The 24275-nt window shown below is 48.1% G+C and overlaps 1 protein-coding gene across 8 annotated transcripts; it reads right to left on the reverse strand.

Moving 5' to 3' along the window:
- Positions 1-323: 323 nt before the first annotated feature.
- LOC120846863 (serine/arginine repetitive matrix protein 2) lies at positions 324-23635 on the reverse strand. Of its 8 annotated transcripts, XM_040218762.3 has the most exons (19): positions 23437-23635; positions 22681-22937; positions 22356-22395; positions 19430-19617; positions 18398-18516; positions 18234-18310; positions 17735-17857; positions 15864-15948; positions 14778-14872; positions 12134-12171; positions 11872-12018; positions 11600-11671; positions 9418-9537; positions 8226-8348; positions 7465-7606; positions 6759-6877; positions 4554-4707; positions 3405-3589; positions 324-2253 (listed from the first exon to the last, which is right to left on the reverse strand). In XM_040218762.3, exons 4-19 carry the CDS (start codon positions 19588-19590, stop codon positions 729-731), a joined length of 3285 nt encoding a protein of 1094 aa, XP_040074696.1. In that variant the 5' UTR covers positions 19591-19617; positions 22356-22395; positions 22681-22937; positions 23437-23635; the 3' UTR covers positions 324-728. The 8 variants fall into 8 exon arrangements, with proteins under 8 accessions (XP_040074696.1, XP_040074695.1, XP_040074697.1 ...); XM_040218761.3 differs by lacking the exon at positions 22681-22937; XM_040218763.3 differs by lacking the exons at positions 22356-22395; positions 22681-22937.
- Positions 23636-24275: the final 640 nt, after the last annotated feature.

Consider the following 24275-nt stretch of genomic DNA (forward strand, 5'->3'; position numbering starts at 1 on the left):
CCCCCCATTGGTTATCCCCCGTTGAGTGTGATGTAAAACCTCGAACGATGACGCCATTTTATGGTCACTGATAAGCTGGAAGCAGCTGTCCAGGTGTGGGTGAGGCACTCCCAAAAGGTGGCTCCAGCAAGGCATGGAAAGGCTGCCACACAGGTGGTGCAAGGGCATTCGGCTAAAGGGAGAGTGTCGAGAAGGTGGACACATTTACAGACCAGGAACTGACTGGTATCTGCAGCAAAAAAATTGTAAATTGATGTTGTATGCCCCTTGTAGTACACCACCTAACTTGGAATAAGCTGTCGGGAATGACCCAAAACACGACCTCAAGACGCACAATTGTGGCTCGCCTTTATTGTTCTATATACAAAAGACAAAACAAAGCAAAAAAAAAACACTGTCAAAGAGACAGCATGACCCCCTAATCTTTCCGCCACATTTCCTCGCACAGATACAAAGCACTAAACAAGTGCTAGACAACTTTGGTTATGCGATGCATCTTTACCCACAAAAGCACGGTGCAAAAATGGGATGGGGGCAAAATATGAGAAACAAACCGAGACAAAAGAAAAAAAAATAAGTGTCCAAACTTTGAAAGGTCTTCGAGACCTGAGAAGTGCCGAGAAATTGCGAGTAGAGGGGAGCTGAGAAACGCTCCAGTGGACCGGAAATGGCTTCCGAAGGTTTCTGCCAATACGGCGATGAAGAGACGAATAGACTTCCGATGAACTTCAGTCGTCTTCTGGCAGCGGGGGTGCTTCAGTGGGAAGGGGAGGGGGCAGGGGCGGTGCCTCCTCCCGCCTCCGCGGGGGTGGACTGCCGGCGTCTCTGGAAGGCGGGGATCGCGAGTCCCCGTCGTCCAGCCAGTTGCGGATGATGGTCGCCTTGTTGATGCGCGGCTGACTTGCCCCCTCCGCCGCCATCTCCTGCTTCTCCTGCGCTCTCTGCGCTGCTGCCTCCCTCAACTTCTTCAGCTCCTCTGCGTCGGGAGCCCTGCTCACGATCGGGTTGCGCCTCTTCCATGGCGGACAGAAGGACCGGTCCTGTGGCCCCTCAGACCCCGACCGCCGGTCCCGACCATAGCTGCTCCGGTTGTTGTAGTTTCCGCCTCCGCCATTGTTGTTGTTGTAGTACCGCGGAGACATGCGGTTGTTGTAGTAAGGGCGGAATGGGCGGCGACCTCCACGCCCACCCCGGAAGTACCGGTTGTTCTGGTACCCGCCGCGGTAATTGTTGTACCGCCGGTTGTTGAAGTTGCCCTTGTAGTAGCCGCCCCGGTTGTTGTTGTAGTAGTACGGCCGGTAGCCGCCCCGGCGCATGGGCGAGTGGCGCCGGTGCGAGCCGTCCGAGTCTGAGGTGTAGCTATCGTCCCGGCGGCGTTTGCCGCCCTCCCGTGAATCCTCTGATGAATAGCGCCGGCGCCGCGAGTCTTCCCGTGAGCTGTCCGAGCTGTGGCCTCCCCGGCTAACTCTCCTTCCGCCGCGGCGGCCCCGCGAGCCTGCGCTGGACCGGTCCGACGAGTAGTCCTCGGAGCGCTCGCCGCTCCGCTCCCGCCGGCGTCTCCTTCGCGCGGGCGGTGACTTGGACCTCCCCGACGAGGAGTAGCTCTCCGAGTCGGCGCGCGAGCGCCGCCTCAGCTTGCGCTTCCCCTTTCCGCCGCCACCGCCCTCCTTGGGGGTACTCTCGCGGCTGCTTGACCGGTCCTTCTTGCCCTTCCGTGGTGCCTTCTCCTGGTCGGAGTCAGAGTGGATCGAGCCCTCCTCGTGACTCGAGGCCGCCATCTTGTCCGCGGCGGGTGCAGCTTCGGTGGCTCGTGCCTCGTCCGAGCTCACGGAGCCCTCCTCGTGGCTCTCACCGGCTCCGCCGCTGCCCCCGACGTGCGGCAGCTGCTTCTTGACCGCCTTCCACTTGAACTCTATGCCCTTGCGCTCCGCGGGCGGCTCTGTCCGCTTGACCACGGACTCCATCCGAGCAGGGGCCGGGGGCTGGCTAGGCTCGGCGGAGGAGCCGCGGCCGGCCTCGGTGGCCTTGCGCTCGTAGTAGGCCGAGCTGGCGGCCGCAGCTGACTTGGGGTCAACGTTGAAGAGCCGGGGTACGTGCAAGTCCTGGCCCGAGCGCATGACGAAGGTCACCTTGGGGGACGGCAGTCCCCTAGAGGGGCCCTCCTCCGACCGGCCCTGCTGGTGCAGCAGCTCCTCCTCGTCTTCGTACAGGTGGGCCAGCTTCTTCGACAGCGGGCTCAGGCTCTTGCGCTGACTGTGGGGGGGAGTGGGCACCAAGCTCAGTCTTGGCTCAAATGCAATGGCAGTGTTCCCAAATTTACTCTGTCTTGCTCCAAAAGACCCAGTCACGTCTGACATTACTCTATCCGAATAGTCACGTCATGTGACCTGCATAAGTAACGCTGACCTACTCAAGTAAGATTTGGAACACTGCCAATAAGATTGGACTGTGAAGATTATTACCAGGGAGGAGACTCTCCTTTCTACCATGTATACCAAAACATATACAATACCTTCCAGGAATTAGAAGTCTATTTCAAATTTGGTACTTTTCCGAAATTGCAAGTTATTCGAATGCACGAAATCTTCCCTGTATTTTACGTACACTATTGCGACAAAAATTTTTTTTTGTCAATATAAAGAATTTATTTCTAGAAAACCCTACCCAAATTAAGACGAAAATGCATGACAATTTACTATTTCTGGGGTTTACGTTTGTTTCCGAGCAATGTCTGGCATAAATCCGCGGCACTGCCACTAATACACCATACTAAAGACAGCTTGCAGGCACTGCCCGAGGCACGTTTCCTTCCTTGGATGACGGTCCTCGGAGATTGGCTATATGAGAACTGTCTGAAGACATGTTCGAAACACACATACGTACGAAGCAAACATGCGTGCGGTACGTGACCGGACAATTTTGTCATAATGTCTGTAGCGAAATGGTGAAAATGGTTGCAGTGCCCCTTCGAGGAAACGCGAGCAAATGAACCAAAAAAGGCACTATAAATGCATAGCATTATTAAGTCCTCTGCGACGTCGCATAACATTACGAGACACGATCACACTACACGACGCCCCCACGTCCCTCGACATCGCACAACCAAACACTTTCCCGATCGTCGAGTGACATGTGACGCTGCTGTCACGTGACGCTATGTCGTCAGTGTCGTGCGAAGCCAGTGTCATTTGATGTCGCAGTGCGACGTGATGCGACAGTGTCGTGGGGTAAAAAAACTAGAGCGAGAGATTCCCCTCTGGACTCGCCACAGTTTCAACGCCACAATCGGACGCCAACTGCCGCGAACACCGCAACGCCATTACCGAAGCTACGAAGACCCCGAGAGCTGGCCCTGGGAACGCCACGCTTGCAGACAAAAAAAGCGAAGGAGCCAGGCCACTCACGCGGTGCCCTTGCCGGCTGAGCTGCTGGCCACGGGCTCGTCCCCTTTCCAGTAGCTCTCCGACAGGGCAGCCGCCCCGGCAGCTGCCGACGCCGGCTCGGGGGCCGGGCTGCCGGCCGCACGGTGCCGGTCCTTGGACTTGCGCTTCTTCTTGGAGCCACGGTGGTGCTCGCCCTTGCTGCCCTCCTGCACGCACACAGGGGGAGAAAAAAAAAAGGGATTGGCGACCACCGTCATTGCTCTCTGCTGGGAACAGTTATACTGTTTTGCCGTAACTTGGCAAAGAGCAAACTCTACAACTCCTTCGAGCCAATAAGTGTAACTGCCCTCACCAAAGGTACTGGGGTAATGCTGTAACCCAAGTAGTTGGAGAAGAGGGAAGAAGGAACTCCCCTCTTACCCTCTTTTGCGAGTCCCAGACGCCGCTTTCGTGCCCCCTCGAAGATTAGCCAGTCATTCGAAACTCAAACTATTCCATCTCACTACGCACCACTAGTGGAAAGTATAGTCACATGTCACCCTCCAACGCACCAATTTACGCCCATTGGGATCATAGCCTTTGCCAAGTTACGGCGAGACTGCCAGGCATTTGCCTGTCACGGGAGCCTCACTCCAACATGACATTCGGTAATACGAGACGACAGTAATTTTTTCGCTGGCCTACCAAACCTCGAACGTCCTCATCCTTTCCTTAACTCGTGCCAAAAAAAAGGAGGCAGTCTCCTTGAGCGTGGGAGACCCTATTCGCATTAAGTACTGCCTTCGAGAGCAGACGCACCCTGCCTGAAACGTTCGGAGACTGACCGACGCCACCCGGAGATTGACCCGAGACTAAGAAACAATGCTGTCATCAGATCGAAATGAACGAGTCTTTCCAAATTCTAGGTTCGAGAGTGCTCGGCCATAAAATGAGAGCCTGCTAACTGCAAGCACGCTGGCTACACCCTATTGGCTAGCCGAGTTGCGGCGGCCTAGACAGAGCTCCACCAAACTCGCTCATCTTTACTATGAACTCTCTTTCATGTACCGAGTTAAAACAAAGCTCCCCTCTTCGAGAGCTTCGTCTTTGCCCGATTGACACGAAGAAAGAAAGACAGAAAATTTAATCTCAAACGCATTTCTACAAACGGTGTAGCCTAGTGAGCCGTACCTTGCGGTCCTTGCGAGAGCGCCGGGAGCGGTGGTGCCTGCGGCCGTGGCGCTTGTAGCCGCTCGACGAAGAGGAGCGAGAGGAGGCCCCCGACGAGGAGGACGATGAATAAGAGGACGAGGAGGAACTGCGGTGGCGACGGTGCTTCTTGTGCCTGTGGGGAACGGCAGTAGTTGGAGAGAACTCCCTTGACCTGCACCTATAATCACTCATTCTTTATAGAGCGCAGCTCTTAAAACCTCGTTTCCAGCTTAAACGCCGTCATCGTACGTTGCATTATAGGTAAATTCCCCCCTAAATTTAGCAGAAAATTTTCCCCGCTAAGTTTAGCGGAAAATTCATTCCACCAAGATTGGTGGGAACTTTAGCGAAAATTTCCCGCTGAATGGGAGGCAAGCAGGAGAGGAGGGTACGAATGAGGAGGGGCATCCCTACCGAAAAATCCGGTATAACTTTTCGCTATCCGCATTATGGAACCGGACATCTATCTGGATTCTATCTGGACTCTATCTGGAATTTAGGTTTTCAGAAATTATTCCTTTGTCTGCAATCTGGATTACGGGTTTCCAGTAACAAATTTCCGGTTTTATATTCCGGATAGGGAAAGCTATACCGGATTTTTTGGTAGGGATACCCTCCTCTTCGTACCTTCCACCCTCCTCCTCAAGAGCTGCACTCTAATTCGGAGTTACAAGGGATTGTAAACGCCTCATTTTTTAGTTATGTTTTCCAATGTACAAATCAAATCCCCCTCCTTTTTGTTTTTTAAATTTCCATTAGCGAGTTTTGTAGGATGGTGAGACTGTCTTGGTTATGAGTATGGAGCTTAAGAAAACACTCCTCTTAAAGCAAAAAATAAAAAAAACACATTTTTGAAATGTTTTTAGAGATTAACAGGCACTTGTCACCTTCTCCGGAAGCATTATTGACCCTTTCCGGAATTCAGTGCCATCTGGTGACTCAAATGGCAGTTTATCTTTTACTATACTAATGGCGGCAATGAACCTGTGGTCTGCAGTATTTAATGGGGCACCGTCACTTAAAGGTCAACTGTAAACGAGAATGTGCACTTCACTACAATTATTTTTCAATCTCTTTTAGTGTCGATGGCGAAACAAATGCAGCCAGTGAGAACGAAGCGCCAACCCATATAGACGCCTTGATAGAGTCCTATACATCAAGGTGCTTTGAAGCCGAGTGAGTGCTACTAACAGATTGACTGGGACAGAGTTAGGAATGAACGCTTACGCAGCTCTTGCGTCCAATTCCTGCTTCCCGTCGCGCTAACGTCGAGAATGTATAGGCCTCGAATCATCTGCTTAGGAACATCTTCAACTTCTTCCTTCATCAGTAAACAGAAGGCCGCCATTAGTATAGCACATATGCCGTTTTCAGATGAGGATGATAGTGATCAAGGTGGCCAGACTGAATTACGGAAAGGGTCTATTGTGAAACAAGTATTTGCTCTCAAAATATATACTCTAAAACACGGCAAAAGGGATGTGCACATGTTTTTCATTATTTCAGAATGAACTATTTACACTTTGCTATCTTATGGAATGGTGCCATAATAAATTTTATGGATAAATTTGTTAAATATGGCATACCTCATTATATATGCTTTTTATACTTTGCGCAAAAAATAATTTTAAAACTAAAAATTTCATATCTTTAGAAAAAAGAAATGAATTGTCCTGAAGCTTTTATTTCCCACTCATTGGATTTCAGACCTTTTAGTTTACTGTTTATTTCCAGATTTCAATGTCTTAATCCTTCCCACAACCTTTGCAAATTAAACTTCGAATTTAACAAAAAATGTTTTGGCCGCATCAAAACCAAGCATGGCCTTTAGAGGCAAATTAGCAATCTAAATTCAATACAAATTGGCTCACAAGTTGTTCAAAAAAAAAAAAAAGAAAGGTCTAGAAACAGTGTTGCCCTGTGTAGGTCATATCAACATTCACGACGAAGGACGGACAGCAAGCACCCTTCCTGGGGTCCGAAGACTGTCTGAAGTGCGGTCCACGGCTGCAGCGACTTTATGCGCCATTCTTTGTGGAGCTTCCTAACTATATGTGCGGGGTAGCGAGACTTACACGACAACTTTTTCGCGAAGATGTTCTTTCATAGTTGGACTTCTAGACAGAAACATGTGGTAAGCCCCCACTAAACCAAAGACAAGCAGAAACAGGGAGGGGCACCTACTTCTTGTCCACCTCCTCTCTGAGCAGCAGGCGTAGCTTCTCCCGGGTGTCCTTGGACTTGCCCACCTCCCCCTGCAGCTCGGCCAGGAGGGAGGCCTGGCTCGACAGGGACCGCGTGTCCTGCACGAGGGGACGCCGGTCAGCACCCTCCCTCCTCCTCACGGTACGATGCCCGTTACGTCTAGCGACACGTCGGCAGGAGGTCCAATTCTAGGGGGCGCTTCGTCCGGCTTGTTTTCCACACAGCTCGGCGCTTACCCAACGCAAGGCACACGTGGACTGGATTCCTTACGCCGTCTTCCCCGATCGAGGATGTTCCGCGTCGGCATTCGGCTACGTCGGCAGAGCTTAGTGTCAAAAGCACAAACTAACGATTTAACATTAATGTCGTTCCCACGGGTATGGTTAACAACTTTGGCCACTAGAGTCCGGCGGGAGCGAACGCAAGCGTCGCCGTAGTTGCGGCGTCCCAACCCGCGGCTGCCAAAGCTTCCGCGGATCTCCAAAGCGGGGAGACTCGCGGCAGAATGGATGCCTGCAGCGTCCACCTCTGCTGGCATGACGACGTTGCGATCGCGAAAGGCAATGGCGCGACGCTTTTACGTCATTGGGTGACGATCGATGGACCCCGTCTGAGGAAGTGCGACACGTTCCGGGCACCGTACTCGCAAAGTCCCCCCCCCCCCCTGTGGGGCCCCCGGACGCACGGGGAGACCTACGCTGTCCTTCTTGCGCTCCTTCACCTCCATGGCGATCAGGGCCTCTCGAGCGTCCGAATTGCTCAGGTTCACCTTCACCGCCTTCTTGTAGGTCTTCACCGCCCCTTCCAAGTCGCCGCGTTCCTCGTAGCTGCGCGCAAAAAGGATTGGGAATGTGTCATATTCACGAATTCCTACGAGCGACTCCGAATACTCCGGCAAAAATGGCAGAGTTCCACGAGCACGGAGAACGCGGAATTTCGCTTGCAGACAAAAAATAGACGGATTGGCAACCTGAACAATCCCCTGCAAAACCATCTGTTAAATTTTTTTTTTTTTTGTGACCAGTTAACAAAGTTTGGTTGGTTGTCAAGTTGCATTTCATGTGTCTGCGACAAGAGCCCGTTGCCGTTTGCACAGCGAGAAGAGGTCATAAGTAGTGTGGTCTTGACAAATGTTAACATTCAGTGCAAACAAGCATTCAGAGCTTAGTGTTCGCTCGTTACAAATGCGAGGCAAATTTGACATTCACTTTCGTTGGCAGTTGTTCTTAGCAGGCTTGCTGATGGCGCTCAACATTATTATCCGACGAACTGTAAGAACCAGTGGATCGAGAGTCTTACTCGTCACTACACGAAGACAAAGATTTTTGCCCGCAAGATTGTGTCTTGAGCTCAAGACTAACAATGTTAGGTTAATCAGTCTCTGACACGTTTTGTAACGCAACCCCGAAGGTTCAATGGCAGCAGATGGCGTACGGTCCCACTCACTATTTTCCGAGGGCCACCAGCGTCTCTGACATGTACTTGCGGGCGTTGGGATGGTTTGGATTCAGCGTCAGTGCCTGCTCAAAGTCTTCCAGGGCGCGACGGAGGTTGGAGTTGTTGGCAAACCTGAGGGTGTGTGGAAGAGAACGGAGACATGGACGACGTCCTTCCTTCCATCTCTCACTTTAGCATCCTCAGTCGGCATTTACTCTTGCACAAGTTACCGAGACAAGCAAGAATTAGAAAGGGTGCAACACAGTCGCCGCCGATTTTTCGCAGTCGACGGGACCACATAAAAGCTTAAGTGGTAAGGCCATCGGAACGACCGATGTCAGCCCAAATTTTGAATTCTTATGCAGCCTACGCCTGGCACCGGTCACTTTCGACTAGTTTGATTGCAATATTAAATTCCGTTATAACTTCCGCTTTATACAAATCGCTTTCGACTTGTTTGATGATCGCAGCCGTTTGAAGGCAATGTTCTGTTGACCGAGATTGCTTCAGCACTAGGCCTGCCAGCAGAAAATGCGCTTGAACTCAAAGAAAATGAGAATGACAGCGCGACTGTCCCTAGAGCCCCCGAATAGAAAAGGCAACAAAATCTTCTTTTGGGACCGTCCTTCTCCCGGCTGTCCCCGAGTGGTAGGTGGTATTTGTAAACTCAATCGAAGGCTAAAAGGCACAAAAACACAGACAAGATTACACTGGTTTTTATACAATAAGCGCAACAAGTGTAAGAGGTTACGAGACTTACTAGAGGTCATGAAACTTACTTTTTTAAAGGCCGTAGAGAAATAAGTATACCGAGGCATTAACTTGACTATGAACACTTTTCAGTGGCTACCAATTTATGCAGGATGAAGAATACCTTCCAGAGGCTCTTTCTTTCCCTTACTGATTCCATGCAAGCTATTTCAAAGGAACAGAATTACTGAAAAATGGGTCATATTGCAGTGTTTAAAACAAGGCACAAAACAAGTTACACTCCTCAAAGAGACAGACAAGAGTCTGAGAAAAGGAACTCTATTTTAGGCACTTTTGTGCCATTTTCTAACCAAAATATTTTTTTACCCTATTGTTGGTCACTGATATCCCCATTTCGCATTTTGTACCTTTGGATCTTTCAAGGATTTACCTCTCACCTTGAAGAAAATCGAACGAAATGAATGAACGATTGATGAACTGAAGTACTCACAGGGCTCCCCTGGCTACGAGAGCTTCCACGTTCTCGGGGTCGATTTGGAGGGCCTTGTTGAGGCAGGCGAAGGCTTCGCTGTGGTTACCGGCCTTGAAGTGCATCACCCCGTCCTTCAGGCTGCGGCACAACGCGAGGGGAGACTCAGAACCCCCGAGCGGGAATGGGGGGCCTAATGCCGCGCTCCCAATGTCTGCCTTTTGCCAACTCCAGCTGCTTGCCCCTCAGAAAGACGTAATTTGCCAAGCCACCATTTCGCACGCCTTTTGCGTACGGTTCATCTGCCGGTTATCGAAAAAAAAAAAAAAGACTGCATTCTAAATTCTAACGCACATTTGTCACAATGAATGAACAAAAGCTGCCAATGATCTCCTGTTAACGTCGACGCAATCGAGAACACTCCAACGTAGCCACAGTTGCTCTGATATGTTTGTTCCATTGGAATATGTCATAACAATGTCCCGTAATGAGACCTCGTACTGCCCAAAACTAGGAAGTGAGCAACTGGCAGAAACTCAACCCAGCTGCCCATCTTACACCATGTGCCGAAAACAATACAAAGAATAAAAAAACCACTCTCATTGGACCATACCAGGGAAAAGACACATAGGTCCCATCAACATTGTGCGAATGGCCCCTAGTGGACGGTTTCGTGACCCAACTCGAGAGTGGTTAACTGGCCTTCACCACTAGACTCGGCATCTACTTGTTTGTGCTACACTGTGAAGGCTAAAATAGCTTCCACAGTGCTGCAGGAGCACGTGAATATGTGGATTGGCATGACGTTTGTGCGCTAGCCTCGACAACATAACGCAAAACTGACGACGTTAAGCATAGGTGCTTCCACAGCCGTCACCACCACCACCTCATGTTGCAAAAAATATGCGAGACAGGAAGAGGCAGGCAGACTAATACCCCAAATCCACAACCAGGCCTTTTACTCAAAGCATGCTCCAAGTGGTAAGGATATGTTCCCAGAAGGTGTGCCGTAGACTGCCGAGCGAAGAAAGCAAACTTACGGAGAGTTAGCGTCACAGCTGCGAAGCAGAAAATTTGAGAAACAGATTGTTTCAAGAATGTCTCAGACAGAAGCACTGCTAGGTACTTTAAAGAAATCCACCATCCATAAAGTCGTATCATCAGAGTAAACATGAGGTATTAGGTTTGATAGCGCGTTTGAAACAAAGCCCAATGTAGGATAATTTCAAACTTTTTTTAGGAAGTTACAATAAATGCAATATTAGGCTACAAGTGTGAAGATTTAGGGAAACATTTTGCTCGGTTTCAAGTTTTCAGAATGCATCTTAATTCTACTTAAAGGAGCTTTTCACATAATTAGCCCAAGTGCTTACGCCCACTAAAAGCCCCTCCGAAGCACATATACTGCCGACAACGGTTTTGTCCCTCCGTGCTGGAGATCACCAGATGACTGAAGTCAAGAGCTGTGGCAGAACCCATAATTTTTAAATAAACGTTTTCTGATCTAATCACGCGGGAGATGGTGCATGAGCTACACAAATAGTACAGAGTACTTTTACTCGTCAATACTTTTATCCAGGGATAAATTATCTAATGTACCTTACACTGTTCAAGGAAAACTAATGTCCAGATACACAAACAGAATCCTGCTTTTGGTGGCAACTTGCAAATTTGTTTTCCAGTTTTCCCACTGTCTGTCAAGCCTCTCAAAATGAGCACCAGTGCGCAATGGTAGCATTCTTGAGAACTGAGCATTCATGAGCATGTCACTGATAAGCATGTGCCCTAGTTGAGCATTCTGATCCTTCCACATGCAGAATGGGTGCAAGACAGGCAGGTGGGTTCATTACCCTCTGGCAACAGCACACCACTAGTAGTAAACGACGGTATATTTCGATAAATGTTTCCCTATTGTGTCTTGCCAAAACGAAGTTGATGCAAAATACAAGCCATTTACAGCGAGACAAGCTTGGCAAAAAACAATGAAAAGCTTGTTGAAAAAAAAAAAAGTGCCGTATCTTAATAACTGCAGCCAAGCTGGGATGACTAGTTATTCCCATACAATCTTTACGCTTTCAAGAGTTTAATTCAGTTTGTTACGACAAGCCCGCTACAGTTATTGCAATCGGATCCCAACGTGCGACAACAAAAACGTTGACAATGCTAGCGAAGTGAGCGCCGACCGAGTACAAATGTGTCTCACCTCTTGTAGGCCCACTTCGAGGATTGGGCCTTGCGCAAGGCAGGTGCAAATTCATCCTTAGAAAATTCTTTCCTGAAAACGAAAAGAAAAGCAATGCCTTTTCAAAATGCGTGTCTCCAACAAACAAGAAACAAAGTCCATCTCTACTGACAGCTGAGCAGTGCTCAGAATAAGAAGGGCTAGCATTGCACCACATTTCTAAAAGTAAACACCCGTGGGAAACGCACTCGCGGGAACGAGCACACTTTAGGGAGACAAGGAGCAAAACTCACTGGTGCAGCGCCTTGGTGAGTGAGGCCTGTTTCCAAGACGGAATGCCAAGCACAGAGCACATGTGGCTGGCCGTGGCCGGGTTGTTGAAGCCAATCGTTCGCTCCAGCACCTCTTGGAAAGACCGACCCCGGGTGCTCATCAGGCGCCTGGGGACATGCGAGGAAAGGGCGTTCCCGATCAGCCGACATACCACAAATTCCTGGCAGCGCCTCTGCCCAGAAATGGCACACCAGGGGGAAATGGCGCACTCCCTCGACTCACTTGTGGTGAGATGGGATGTCATCTTCGGTGATCAGTCCCTGTAAGGAAATTCCAAAATAAGTAGTTAGTTGGGGGAGAAAACAGATGTAAGCTAAAGAAGCTTAACCACATTCAAGGTCTACGAGCGTAGATCTTAAATCTAGGCTCTCTCCGTCGGTACGTTGTCACGATACTCCGTTCATCCCTAAGTCAAGCTGAGACTGCGGTGGGAGCTATGTGACCGCCGGACTGATTGGCCGCCTTTCTTTCATCACCTGACTTGGCTCCCTACACATGGGTATGGGCAAGAGTGTGATCACGTGGCGGAAGAGGCATGCGACTCGTCCGAGGACGTAGCTTCCACAGCAGTCGCGGCTTGGGGGTGAAAGGAGCGTAACACTCTAAACGCCCCTATCGGCGTGCCACAACGGCTTCTCCAGGTGCGATCCGAAAAGCCACTTCCCAAATAAAGAGAGGGGAGCAGACGATGATGCAGAAGCCGCCGCCGGCTTTTGCAGCATTGTCTGCTGCCCATTCTGTGTGGCTGCTCAACCACAGTGACAAAGTACGGCGTCTGCGACTTGATGAACTTTCTGAATTTTACTATTTTTTTAATCTCCAAAACATTTCTCTTTGCTACTGGCGGGGAGATTGAACTATAGGGGGCGCTCTGACCCGTTTGTTGTCCCTACAACTCTGTGTTTAACACACACAAAGCCTGTGGACATGCCCACAGGCCTTGTGGGCATGTCCATGGCATCTTCTTTAGGGGGGACACTACCCCAAAAAGTTAATTTTTGAACCACTTGTATGATTTAAATGACATTTACAGGGCTTGTATCTGTAAATGTTGAGAACATTTCAGCCAAATATTGTTAACCTGGGTGAAGTACAAAAAAAATTGCAAACATTTAAAGATGAAAGTGGGTGTGTCAGCATAGGAAAACTATTGTTTTGAAAATACTTATAAATGTTTTTTTTTTTTCATGTGTTTAATTGCTTTACGACAGTCCAGAGCAGATACCTATGGAGCTATATTTCTATATTATACCATCTTTCATGGCAAAAAAGCTACATAAACACAAATGCTGTTTTTTAGATTTCCATTCTTTGTCCAAAATTTTCATTTTTGACCATGAAAAATGACAAAAATAAAAAATACAAGCTCATAGCTATCTTCCCCTTTAAATTTCACTCTAGAAGAACTCATAAAAATGAATCCAAGTTACGTAATAACAAAACAATAGTTTTCCTGAAGTGAAATTTATGCCAAAAAGTGGAACGGAGAAAAATGTGTTCAAAGTGTTCTAACCCCTGGCTTTTCTTTAGCATCGGAGGACCGAAAATAATTTATAAAACATTAACTATGCAGTGTAAACTAATGAAACTTTCTGGGAATACTCTCTAGGTGTTGGTGGATGTAAATATGACTTTTAAAATCAATTTTTTTGCCGAAATTGTTTTTCCTGGGTAGTGTCCCCCCTTAATAGAGTGCGGGGCACAGTGCAGCATAAAAAAACTAAGAAACGAAGTGACATCTATTGTTAGTACTGGATTTCACCCGAAAGCAGTCGTCAAAAAATGCGAACTTGACCCACTTCGGCTTTTGTGCTGAGCTGGGCACATGCACTGAGCATGCTGCATTGTTCATGAAGGCTGGAGAGGTAACAAGAGTCCCTTTTCCCCTCCGGCGACCACAGAAACTCCAGCTGACCACCGACGTGGAGTTTGGTTACGTCAGCCGAGCGCCATGTCATTGTTATTTATTGTCCCCACCCGTGGAGTTCTAAAGTTAGCCACTTGGGGTGCCGCGGTCTGATCTCCTTTCCAATATCGGCTTGAGCCACTCGATTTCCTTCGTTAAAGACACAAATACACTGAAAAAGTGCAAATGAAAAAATTGTGATCGCTTCGCTATAGCCGCTATTTCGTTATAACCGACTTCGATAGAAGCGGGCGCGAGATAGTGCTCATTCATGAACACCTTTTGCAGCTAGCTGGCAATGCTCGAGCGTAAATAAAGGCTGCCAAACAGATACACCACACCTGATAGTCTTGCTTGTATTTCTACACCTTTACCTATTAAATATGTTTAACTATGAGCATGTTGATGCTAATCCCAAGGTATGGGGAGATAGTGAACCCTCAGTAGAACTTAGCAACTGACAGAATTAGAAAGCACACGCTTGGAGCACCAAATTGTGGACGACGTTCCACTAGCAAGCATGGCTCATGGATGCCTCTACGTAGGACGGAGATATTCAATCTTCCATACCGTGTAGATCACCTGGTATACTACTAGACAACCTATACAGGTACTACACACTGCTGCAACCAGCATTCATCAAACCGCAGTTGCCTTGCTGGCTGCCCAGCTTGGAGTTCATTGGAGTCTCACCCATTAGCGTCTCGTAGACAGATTAGAAACACAAGACAAGCAATATGAAAAAGCTGCACAGAATGAAAAGGGAAAACTAGTCGGCGTTGGCCAACGGCACATTTAGGGGTCACCACCGGCCAGTGTCATCCGACAAGCCAATGTTCCAATGCTTGTTTTAATTCCTCCAGTTCCAGATTTACGGGAAGTTGTCTTGGGTTGCTTCGAGGTGTAAATGCAACTCCTTTTAGAGAAATGCCGCAGTGGAATGGCCCAAATCCCACGCACCAGTTTCATCAGGTGTTGTTGGTCTGCCGGCAGGGCATCTGCCTTCATTGACAGGATAATGCGCTCAGACTCTGCAGAGCAGCTGATCACCACTCCTACAAAAAAGAAAAAAGAACAGAAAAAAAAAAGGAATTCAGGTGACACTCAAAAGACTAAGAACAAAGCAAGTATGGACTTGTAAGCTACATCAGGGGTTCGAAATTTTTTTTTTTTTAATGTAATTTTTTTATGTATTGATGCAACAGACTAGTTTAAAAGCCTATAGACCAGGGGTGCACAACTAAAAAATGATGCGTGCCAAAAAAATGCTTATTGAGAATGCGCAGGTTCTGAATATCTGGCAGACAGGTTTTCAACATCTGGCATCATCGCACTGGTTGCAGAAACATCTCACAGCCTCATGCCCGCAGGCCGCATGTTGTGCACCCCCGCTATAGACCTTGTAAGCAGTAAGGCACATACTAAGGAGTGTTTGGCGCCTAAGGTTATACAATGGCCCAGATCTGCCATTATAGCATTGAATCTGAAAAACGCCTATTTGGGGGCAAGGACTACCTAAGAAATTTGGGAGCTAGCAGAACTCTCGAGAATGCTCTGGGGAAGTCAGTTTGAGAAACCATACACCCCATAGAGGTATAAACATAGGACATGCAGCAAACTTTATATTGGTAGCGGATTACAAAATGAAAACAGACCAAAGCTAATGCAGGATCATCATAAAGGTAAACACCAGAACTAGCTTACTCATAACAAATCGAGACAAGAACGCATTGCTACGGCTAGGACACGAGTGGAGCAAAATGCAGAAAGGGGAACGTTAACATACTCCTGCATTTGCCTTGGCAGTGCTTTCCTCCTCAGCATCTCAGTTAGAATTTTGTCTATTTGTTCTATGCCAACCGGGCCGCAAAGTAAAATTTTATCGGTAGGCAGCACTGTTTTGCATTCCCAAAAGCCACAATAATCCAGCTGATTGTTTGTGCACTCTCAGATTTTGCAAGAAACTTGCGCCTGCACATAGCGCACTTGCTGCCATGGTGCCTATTTGCGATCGACAAGAATACGCTGCCACGAAGGGGTCCTCACCTCTGATGAGATCCTTGGTTTGGAAAACGTCGAAGGGGCTTTCGTGGGCCGAAAACGTCGGCACCTGATTCAGCGGGCAGAAGGCCTACAGAGGGGAAGACAGACCACGTGACCATGAGGGGAAGAAGCCGCCGAAAGTCGCGTCTAGCGTCGCCACGGCCGGACGGTCTCTCCGGCCGTTAGCATTGGCAATCTTCCCGGTGCCACACCAACAACCGAGAACGTTGCTTTCTTCCAACGAACTCCAATTAGTCATCCGTTTGCAGAAGACAGATTTTCGACACTCCTTCTTTCGTTGCAAGAGAGGTTCTCCGAGATTCCTAGACAACACCATCGCAGACGTCAATGGCAGCGACAGAGAAAGCACACGACGCAGAATGAGAAAGTGGCGGCACGTGCACTTTCCGAAGGGGAGAGGGAGCAGCGGGGAAGGCAATGCAGGAGGCGTACTTACTCGTGGGAGACAATGCGAGGCTCGGTCCGAGCGTGCACGTCTATGGTGCGCCCCACTGCGCGCAACTTCTCAACTCAACACTCTTTCTCTCTCGTGTGTGTGTGTCTGATCGTCGTTATCTTTTTCTTTCGGTCATAGCGCACTTAGTAACCTCGCTTAGTTCTCTTTCTCTCTTGGTCTGAAGAAAAACTCTCCCTGAACGGGAAAGGCAGACTCTCATTAATGACTGAGTGGGGTCATGGGCAACAACAGAAAAAGAGGAGGAGGTGGGAGGGCAGAAGGGAACAAAGGGCAAAGAAAATACGAGGACAGAGAGAAAAAAACTGCGGTGGCTTAGCTCGGCTATGCCAGGATATACGCAGCGTGAGCTTATGTGCACAAAAGGAGAGGCACTATCAAGCGAGTCCGGTGCAGCGTCAGACTTGGCAACTGCACAACAGAGGCGCACAGCTGGGCACGCGGCAGCACCGGTGCGTCAGCCGCGGCTATGACGTCACTCCTCTAGAATGCGCAGACCGGTGAGGTGCGCGCAGTGGCGGCGGCGGCAGCCCCGGCGCGCCAGCTGTGCGCCATGTGACGTCATTGCTCCTCGCATATGCGCAGACCGGCTCCGGCGCGCCAGCTGTGCACCGTGTGACGTCACTGCTCCTCGCGCTTGCGCAGCACGGCTCTTTGACAGCCACGTGAAACTGCTCAACCTCGGCCAGTGTAGCTCACGCTACAAAAAGGCTATGCTTGGCAAAATAAAGAGGAAGTCAGCTCAACACTGTTTTCATGGAAAGGACTCCTTCGTCCTCCATTTCCCACCAACATGCATAAACCACTACCCCAGTCGTGAAAACGGGCAAGAAAATGGAAGCGAGACATTGTTCCCCGTGGAGGAACTCTGCTAGGGATGTAGACACGGGTCTATAGAAACTCGACGCAGAATAACCAGCACTAGGGCATCAAGGTGTCCTTCTATGTAATGCCATTTTTTGCAGTACATGATGCCGACAGCGCACACTCGCTAGGAAAATACGAAAGAAATTGCCGGTAACAAAATGCTTCCATACCACTGTCAATGCCAAGAGCTCGTGCCTGGAGATGCTCCTTCAGGCGCTCCAAAGCAAATATATAAGTCGCAGGCAAAAACGACACAGGATAGGGTAGGAACAATACCCAATATAAAAAAAAAGAAAAGGAGGGACAGGTTTCACCAATGGCAAAGTTCCCTTTCTTTGCCGCGCGCCGTGTTGCCCCCCCCCCCCCCCCCCCCCTTGCTTAAATAAAAGGTAAAGGGACACTAGCAGTAAATATAGTAGTAAATTGCTGTATCAGAAAGTTATCTAGATACCTCCATTTTTCTACCAATGCAAAAGCAGAACAACAAAATGACAGGCTGGGCCCAACGGTCGAAGAGGGAAGAAAGCCTCACCTTGATGGCCAGGTCGTGTATCTCTCTGCGGAGGCCCCCGTCCATGCAAAGCAGGGTGACAAAGAGCCCATTCTCCTGCTTGCCGCTCACGTGGCCAATCACAGTGTCCCCCTTCTTGAGGCCCTGTTGAGAAAAGCACAGCACGTGTTCAGCGATGCCAGCCACAGAAATCCAAAAGCAGGCCTCTTCCCCCCCTCTCTCTTCTCCTCTAAGCTACCGTTATTTTCCCAGATATAGTTTTCCCTAAACTAAAAGCAGTAAAGAAAAAGCTAAATTACACCCAAAACATTCTGTCCAGATGAACCTGGTTCTTTAGAGGACTATCCACTCTCAACTAAAAAAAAAAGAAGGCAATGATCTGGAGGTGGATTTGGTACCACGCCAACTCTCGTGCACCAGTAGTAACAAGACAATGACACGGGACCAAGACAAATGCAAACAACCTTTGCTCCGAGCAATGGTGCTTTTTCCCCGTTTAAGAGAGAGCGCACGGTTCTACCTCGAAGAAATGCTTCTTTCTCTCAGGGGCGGGGATGCTCATGAAGCTCTCCAGCGGAGGCATCACGGCGCACAGCTCTGTCGGGAAACAAAAAGAGAGACCAAACACCCATCAATCATTGCAATCTTGCATGTAAAACTCAGTTTTGTTGGAATAAAGCTCACCTTCGTTCTCTCCATCGGTGGTAGACGAGTGGGGCACAGATTCCCACGGCTTGTACAAGACGTCCGCCTTGCGAGCCAGGAAGCGGATGAACTTGGAACGCTTTGAGGGATCCTGCAACCTGTGCAGGTGCGGCAACGGTCGTGTCTAAGTACCCCTCTATGTACCCACAAGCAGCCTCTGAAGGAGAGCACTTGGGCCCACTAAAGTACCAAAGGTGGACCTTTTTAACTCGTGGTGGCGCAACTGAGAAAACTTGCAGATTCTGGCACATTTTATAGATCTACAGGCACTTTTTAACACCTTGTCCTGAAGAATTTTCTTGAAATAAGTCAGTGAATGTGTTTCTCGTTTCTTTACAATGAGTTTTTACATGATTTGCTACTTTATAGAACTCACATCTGTTTGCACATAACCATTATTAATTATTAGCAAAGCTAATTAAGCTATATCAAAACCAAGCACATATTTGTAATCAGGTTACAAAGGTAGATATGCTAAGCAAACATCCGACTTTCTCCCCAATAAAAAAAAAAATTTAGAGGCAGTGTTTCCAAGTTGCACGGTAATAAGTGAAGCAGCTACAGATGAGAAAACTGTCTTGATCAATGTCTCTTAAATGCAGCATACCCGTTGTACAGATTGCTTCTCCTGCAGACATTTATGTTAATTCTTCTAGGCTGCAACATCAAAAGCAATCCGGTTCCTTAGCAGAGCACACTCTCTACATTCTGATCAAGGTTCTAAAAGGACTGTAAACATTTGGTACTAGTTGTAATAACAATAAAGTACAGCCCATTTCCTTGTGGTACCATGCCCTTTACTACCAAGCAGGCACATAATCATACAAATCAAAATTTGGTTACTAGAGCCCATTAATCGGCCCAGCAGGGTGCCACTGTGAAATTGGCATCTCCTCTCCACCCCCGACATAGGTGTCCGAATGTATGAGTATTAGCAAGTGTAAGTAAGGCTGAGTGAATGTAACTATTAGTATAGGTGAATGAATGGGCCCGAGAGGGGGTGTTCCTCACAGGGGGTCCTTGTTGTCCCGCTGCTTGCTGGCCTGCAAGTCTGCACGGCTGATGCCCTGCAGGGCAAAGCCCACCCGTTCGATGCCCTGCTCCTCCTTCAGGGCACTCAGCAGCTCCTGGCCATAGTTGAGCAGGGGCTGCTTCAGCAGCTGAGCGTCCATCTCCTCTGCCGGCGGCCACAGGGCGCCCTGCCACGCCCGGGGGAACGTGCCACCGTCAGCCATGCCCCTTGTTCCCTTTCCCTCAAGCAAATCCTTCACTCGCCTTCCCCGGCGCATAAGCTTCGCTCAGAGGCAACTACGCCACAAACGACTATGTGCAAGTGCGTAGGTTTGAAAGGTGCTCTAGCTACCCTAGACCACGTTCAGCAAAAGCATCGCTCGAAGCGACACATTCACGACCCTAGCCTTTGCTCCGTGCCCACTCCAAGTCAGAACGATGCATACGTCACAGTTTCCCACGAGCTGGAGACTTAGCAAGGGCTAGAAGTGCAATGTTACAGCTTAAGAGACGTCATATAAACCGCAAACGTTAGGATGCCCTCTCTGGGCGACGACACATCTGCAAAAGCAGAAAACTCATTTCTAGCCTTCGCACCCACCATTGGTCTAAATACAAGTAATTTTGAATGCAATCTGGGCGCGAGCAAAGTTAAAAGTTACGAGCCATCAGAGAAGAACAATAACTTTAGAGAAGGTTACTACAAAAACAACCTTACGGTTTTGAGTGAACTTTGCTTTATTTGACCCCCCCCCACCCCGACCTCCAGAAATCTCCGCAGCCTGTTGGGCCTTGCACGGTCCCCAAGACAAGAGGGTTACAGAGCCAAACCTCTTTGAAGTGAGTCGGCTTGTAGGGGAGGATCAGACATGTGCAATGCTTGGGCTCTTTTGAAATTCAACATGGCGAGCTTCTGGCCAGAGTAAACCTCGTTTAGTGGGGAGATCGTTTTTTTTGTGTTTTTTTTTGTTCTCTCAATCATTTACCACTGAAGCTCCTGAAACAAAACGAGCACCCGATTCAGTACTGCCAGCACATCAAAACCCAGACACAATTCGGGTCACCTTGTGACCTCCACCTAGGCGGCCCAAAAGTGCATAATGCTGCATCTTGTTCAAACCAAGCTAAGCCCAAAACACAAAATGGTAGGCACCCCAAATATTAGCCATTTCAGAAACCCTCTTTACAAGCATTCCAACCTCACTTCACCGATACAGAAAAAACAAGGCTGTTCTCTCTCGCCTTTTTTAACACGTCAGCACAACGAAATTCCTTGACAGCATTTCAACTGGACAGTTAGATTGAGCTTGAAAAACATAGGTTAATCTGTACATGTTTTACTGCAACTATTATCGCTCTCAATCAGTTCACCCTACGCTCAAGCAGAATCAGCCCTAACCAGAACCTAGTCAACATAAATCCATAAATAAGAAGAAAAAAAAAAAAAAAACAGATATTTAGACCATTATAAACCTTTCATAAGAAAAAAAAAAAAAAAATTCTCCCTTGGCACATTTGTGAAAGCGACGAACCTCGAGGCAGGACGAAAACTCCAAATCCAGACCTCCCAGCATTTCGGGAACTGGTAGCCACGTATACACTGGCGTTGCGCACAATGAGTCCTAATACGTTATAAAAGACACCTTTCCCCTACAATAGGCCCACACCATCTGCCGACTTCAGACTTTCGAACAATCGACGCTGAGCAAGGCCTTTTTCTTTTTTCTGCTGCCGCTAGAGGGCACCCTCTCCCCCCCTGCTTAATGCTGCCCTGAAGCCAAGGACTCCGTGTGGCGTCACATCGAGATAATGTTGCAGGAGTGGTTCAAAACAGAGGGAAAAACAACATTATGCTGCAAAGAAATCCAAGCACAACTGGTGCTGTAGGACTACAACTGGAGGTTAAAAAAAATGTTCTCAGAGGATGGAAAGTTTCAAAACTACATATATGCATATCTGACGACGTATTGCTTGCAGCACATTGCTTTACGACCCTTCAAGACCGTAGAATGGGGAAACCTAGGAGGATCGCAAGACATATATATCTCTCGCTGAATAAATAAGAACCCAGTCAAACGATTCGAGATCTAAAAATGCAGACATCCGGTGGCATGGAATGGGTGCCACGCTTTCGAACGTTGAGCTTATTAACTACTGGCAAAAGATTAAATTCTGAACACTCCTGAAGCTTTTTGGCTCACAGCTCCACGGCTGCACAAATCACGGAACACTAAAGAGAGGCACCAGTTTTCACAACGGCTGTACGCTGGCGGAAACGTCGACGTATGCCTTGTATTCCAGGTGCCCTCAGCCTCCTTTCCACCTGCCTTTTGGTGAAGTTTCAACAAATACAAAGCCCCCACAGTAGATGACGCCTGACGTTTCATTCTCCACAACCCAGCTGCGGATCCATCTGTGTACAGGCACACGCCAACCTGCTTGCTTTTAAAATCTGGGCATGAGAAAAGCGGACAGCGATTTCCCACTTCTACTGGTATTCTTCTTGTTCTCCGAATGATTATTTGTATGGGCACCATGAAACATTTACCAAATCTGCAAAGGGTTTGACTAATCTCGTAGTTCATAAAGCACCACAGGATAGCAGAAATATGGTAATCGAGAGGGAAATTTGATTGTTTAGACTAAATAGCTTCTAGTACTAAGAATATGTAAAACATGAAATAGCGCAAAAAAGACAAGGACAAGAAGTATACGGGAAAGGTGCTATTTCTTGTCCTCGTCTTTTTGTGTTATTAAGATGAACCAACTAGCCCAACAACGTACCCTGCTATACTAGGAATAGATTGACTCTCAATCTTTTATTTCTTACAGGCGTCTCCCAACTTGTGTCTAAGACAAAAGAAAAAACTGGACTTCTTTTAGCTACTGCATTATGGCATTCCAGACACTGAAGAACAACACGCACCTGATCAGGCTGCCTTGGCGAGTCTTGGTTTTCTATAACCCTGTTTACAACCAAGACAAGAAAAAAAGAGCAACGAAGAACAATTTTTAGTGTTTCACTCTCATTTCAGATAATAAAGATCTTAAAAAGCTTAATTAAAAAAAAAATCTTTCACAACTGCGTTTTTAAGGGGGGATAAATACTCCACCTTTATTTATCGTTCATACATAAAAATTAAAAAGCAGGCACTTTAACCCCGTAGTCAAGCTAACAAGTACGACAAAAAAAAGCACTGCCACAGGTTCAACAATTTCGTTTAGAGAGCAGTATCAATGCATCAACGTACCTGTACTTTACCTTCCACTTTTAAAAGCTCAACATAGCACATGCGCACGTGACGTGTGCACACGCATGTGGATGACCGCTGTCGTGAGTGTCTAGAGTTCACGTAATACCTTCATCATCTAAGCCCTGAGGTGGGGAGTTTTTCGTCCTTTTTTGAGGCCCCTTCGGCTCGGAAACAAGGGACAAGCAGTGCGGCGAGTCTGCCGCATTGTATCGCACCATTTTTGTCTACAACCGTACTCGAAATATTTGCTGAATCTGAAACAGGTCAATGACAAAAGTTGCAGAGAGCAAATGCTGCGCACACCATGCTTTTAGCCAGGGAAAATACATCAAATAAAAATAAACGGCAAGATGTTACCTTTCATCCCAGACAAGTGATCAATATCAACTTCCTTCACACAGGCAAAATCTCCCTCACGCCAGACTTCAGAAAATAAAACTAACAGTTCCATTTGGAGTCGAGTTCGCGATTACGACTCTAGGGAAGATGATCATATTACAGCCGAGCTCCATTTTCTTTACGGAGCGTTTACAACAGAAAAGAAAGCATTTCGTCGCATATGCGCGTCATAACTTGGTCGCCCAAGAAACTGGCAGTTATAGGGAAGCTTTTGTAAGATCCGTTGAGCACAAAAATGACACGGTGGCAGAAAAGGCGAGCAAAGCGCGGATCCACAGAGCTTGATAAACAGGTTAGGCTTAGAAGGGATCCGAACGACCCTCCCTGCACGATAAGGAAGGCGTTCCGACTCACCGAGGTGCCACGCAGCGACTACGTTGTCATGAAATACTGCGGCGATGATTGAGGCGGTAAACAAGCGGTATTACGTTAAACGATTCGACCCTTTTTCCTTCAGGCCGGGATTAAATTGACGATCAGCAAAACACCGAGCCCAGAAATTACATGGCCTCAGATGTAAAACACCGATGGATCACGGGAACTGCGCTCGTTCGTGCGGGTCGCACAACGTTGCCTGACGTGATCTGGGGCGCGATTTTCATGCCACTACCATAACAAGAAAAAACAAAATGATCCTTCAGGTTAGTTTTGTGGTAACCTTCCATTCTCCATGGAACCTTCCATACGCTTGAGCACTAACAAAGCAAAATGAGCCTTCGGGTTTGTTTTGTGTAACCTTTCATACGCTTGAGAGCTAACAACTAGTAAAAAATATGTGCGTCTGCTGAAGTGGGCAAAGCAGCCGAGGACTACTGAAGGACTGAATGTGGCCAAAAACTACTAGTTTTGTCACGCTCTCGAGCACCTAAGTACTTCTTTGCCTGGAAGGCCAAGCCATCTTGAGATGTTGGTATATTTTTGCCAAAACACCTTTGGCGCCTTTGGAGTGACTAGGGCATGGAGAATAGAAGGGTAGGAGAGGGCATGACGTCGGCCGCGTAGCCTCCACAAGCCATGCTCCCTTGACGCCTCGCCTCTTTCTCATTTTCCTCCTTACTCTCCTCACTTACCATGCCAACGTGACCACATCACGAGACCGTAGCTAGCATTCTTCTTGCTATGGGGTACTAGAAGACACCACAGTCTAGCCTTCGACGTGATAAAACCTTCCGGACGGAGCGCGCGCAAGCCTG

Source organism: Ixodes scapularis, unplaced genomic scaffold, assembly GCF_016920785.2.
Source record: "Ixodes scapularis isolate PalLabHiFi unplaced genomic scaffold, ASM1692078v2 PGA_scaffold5__190_contigs__length_132052651, whole genome shotgun sequence".
NCBI lineage: Eukaryota > Metazoa > Arthropoda > Arachnida > Ixodida > Ixodidae > Ixodes > Ixodes scapularis.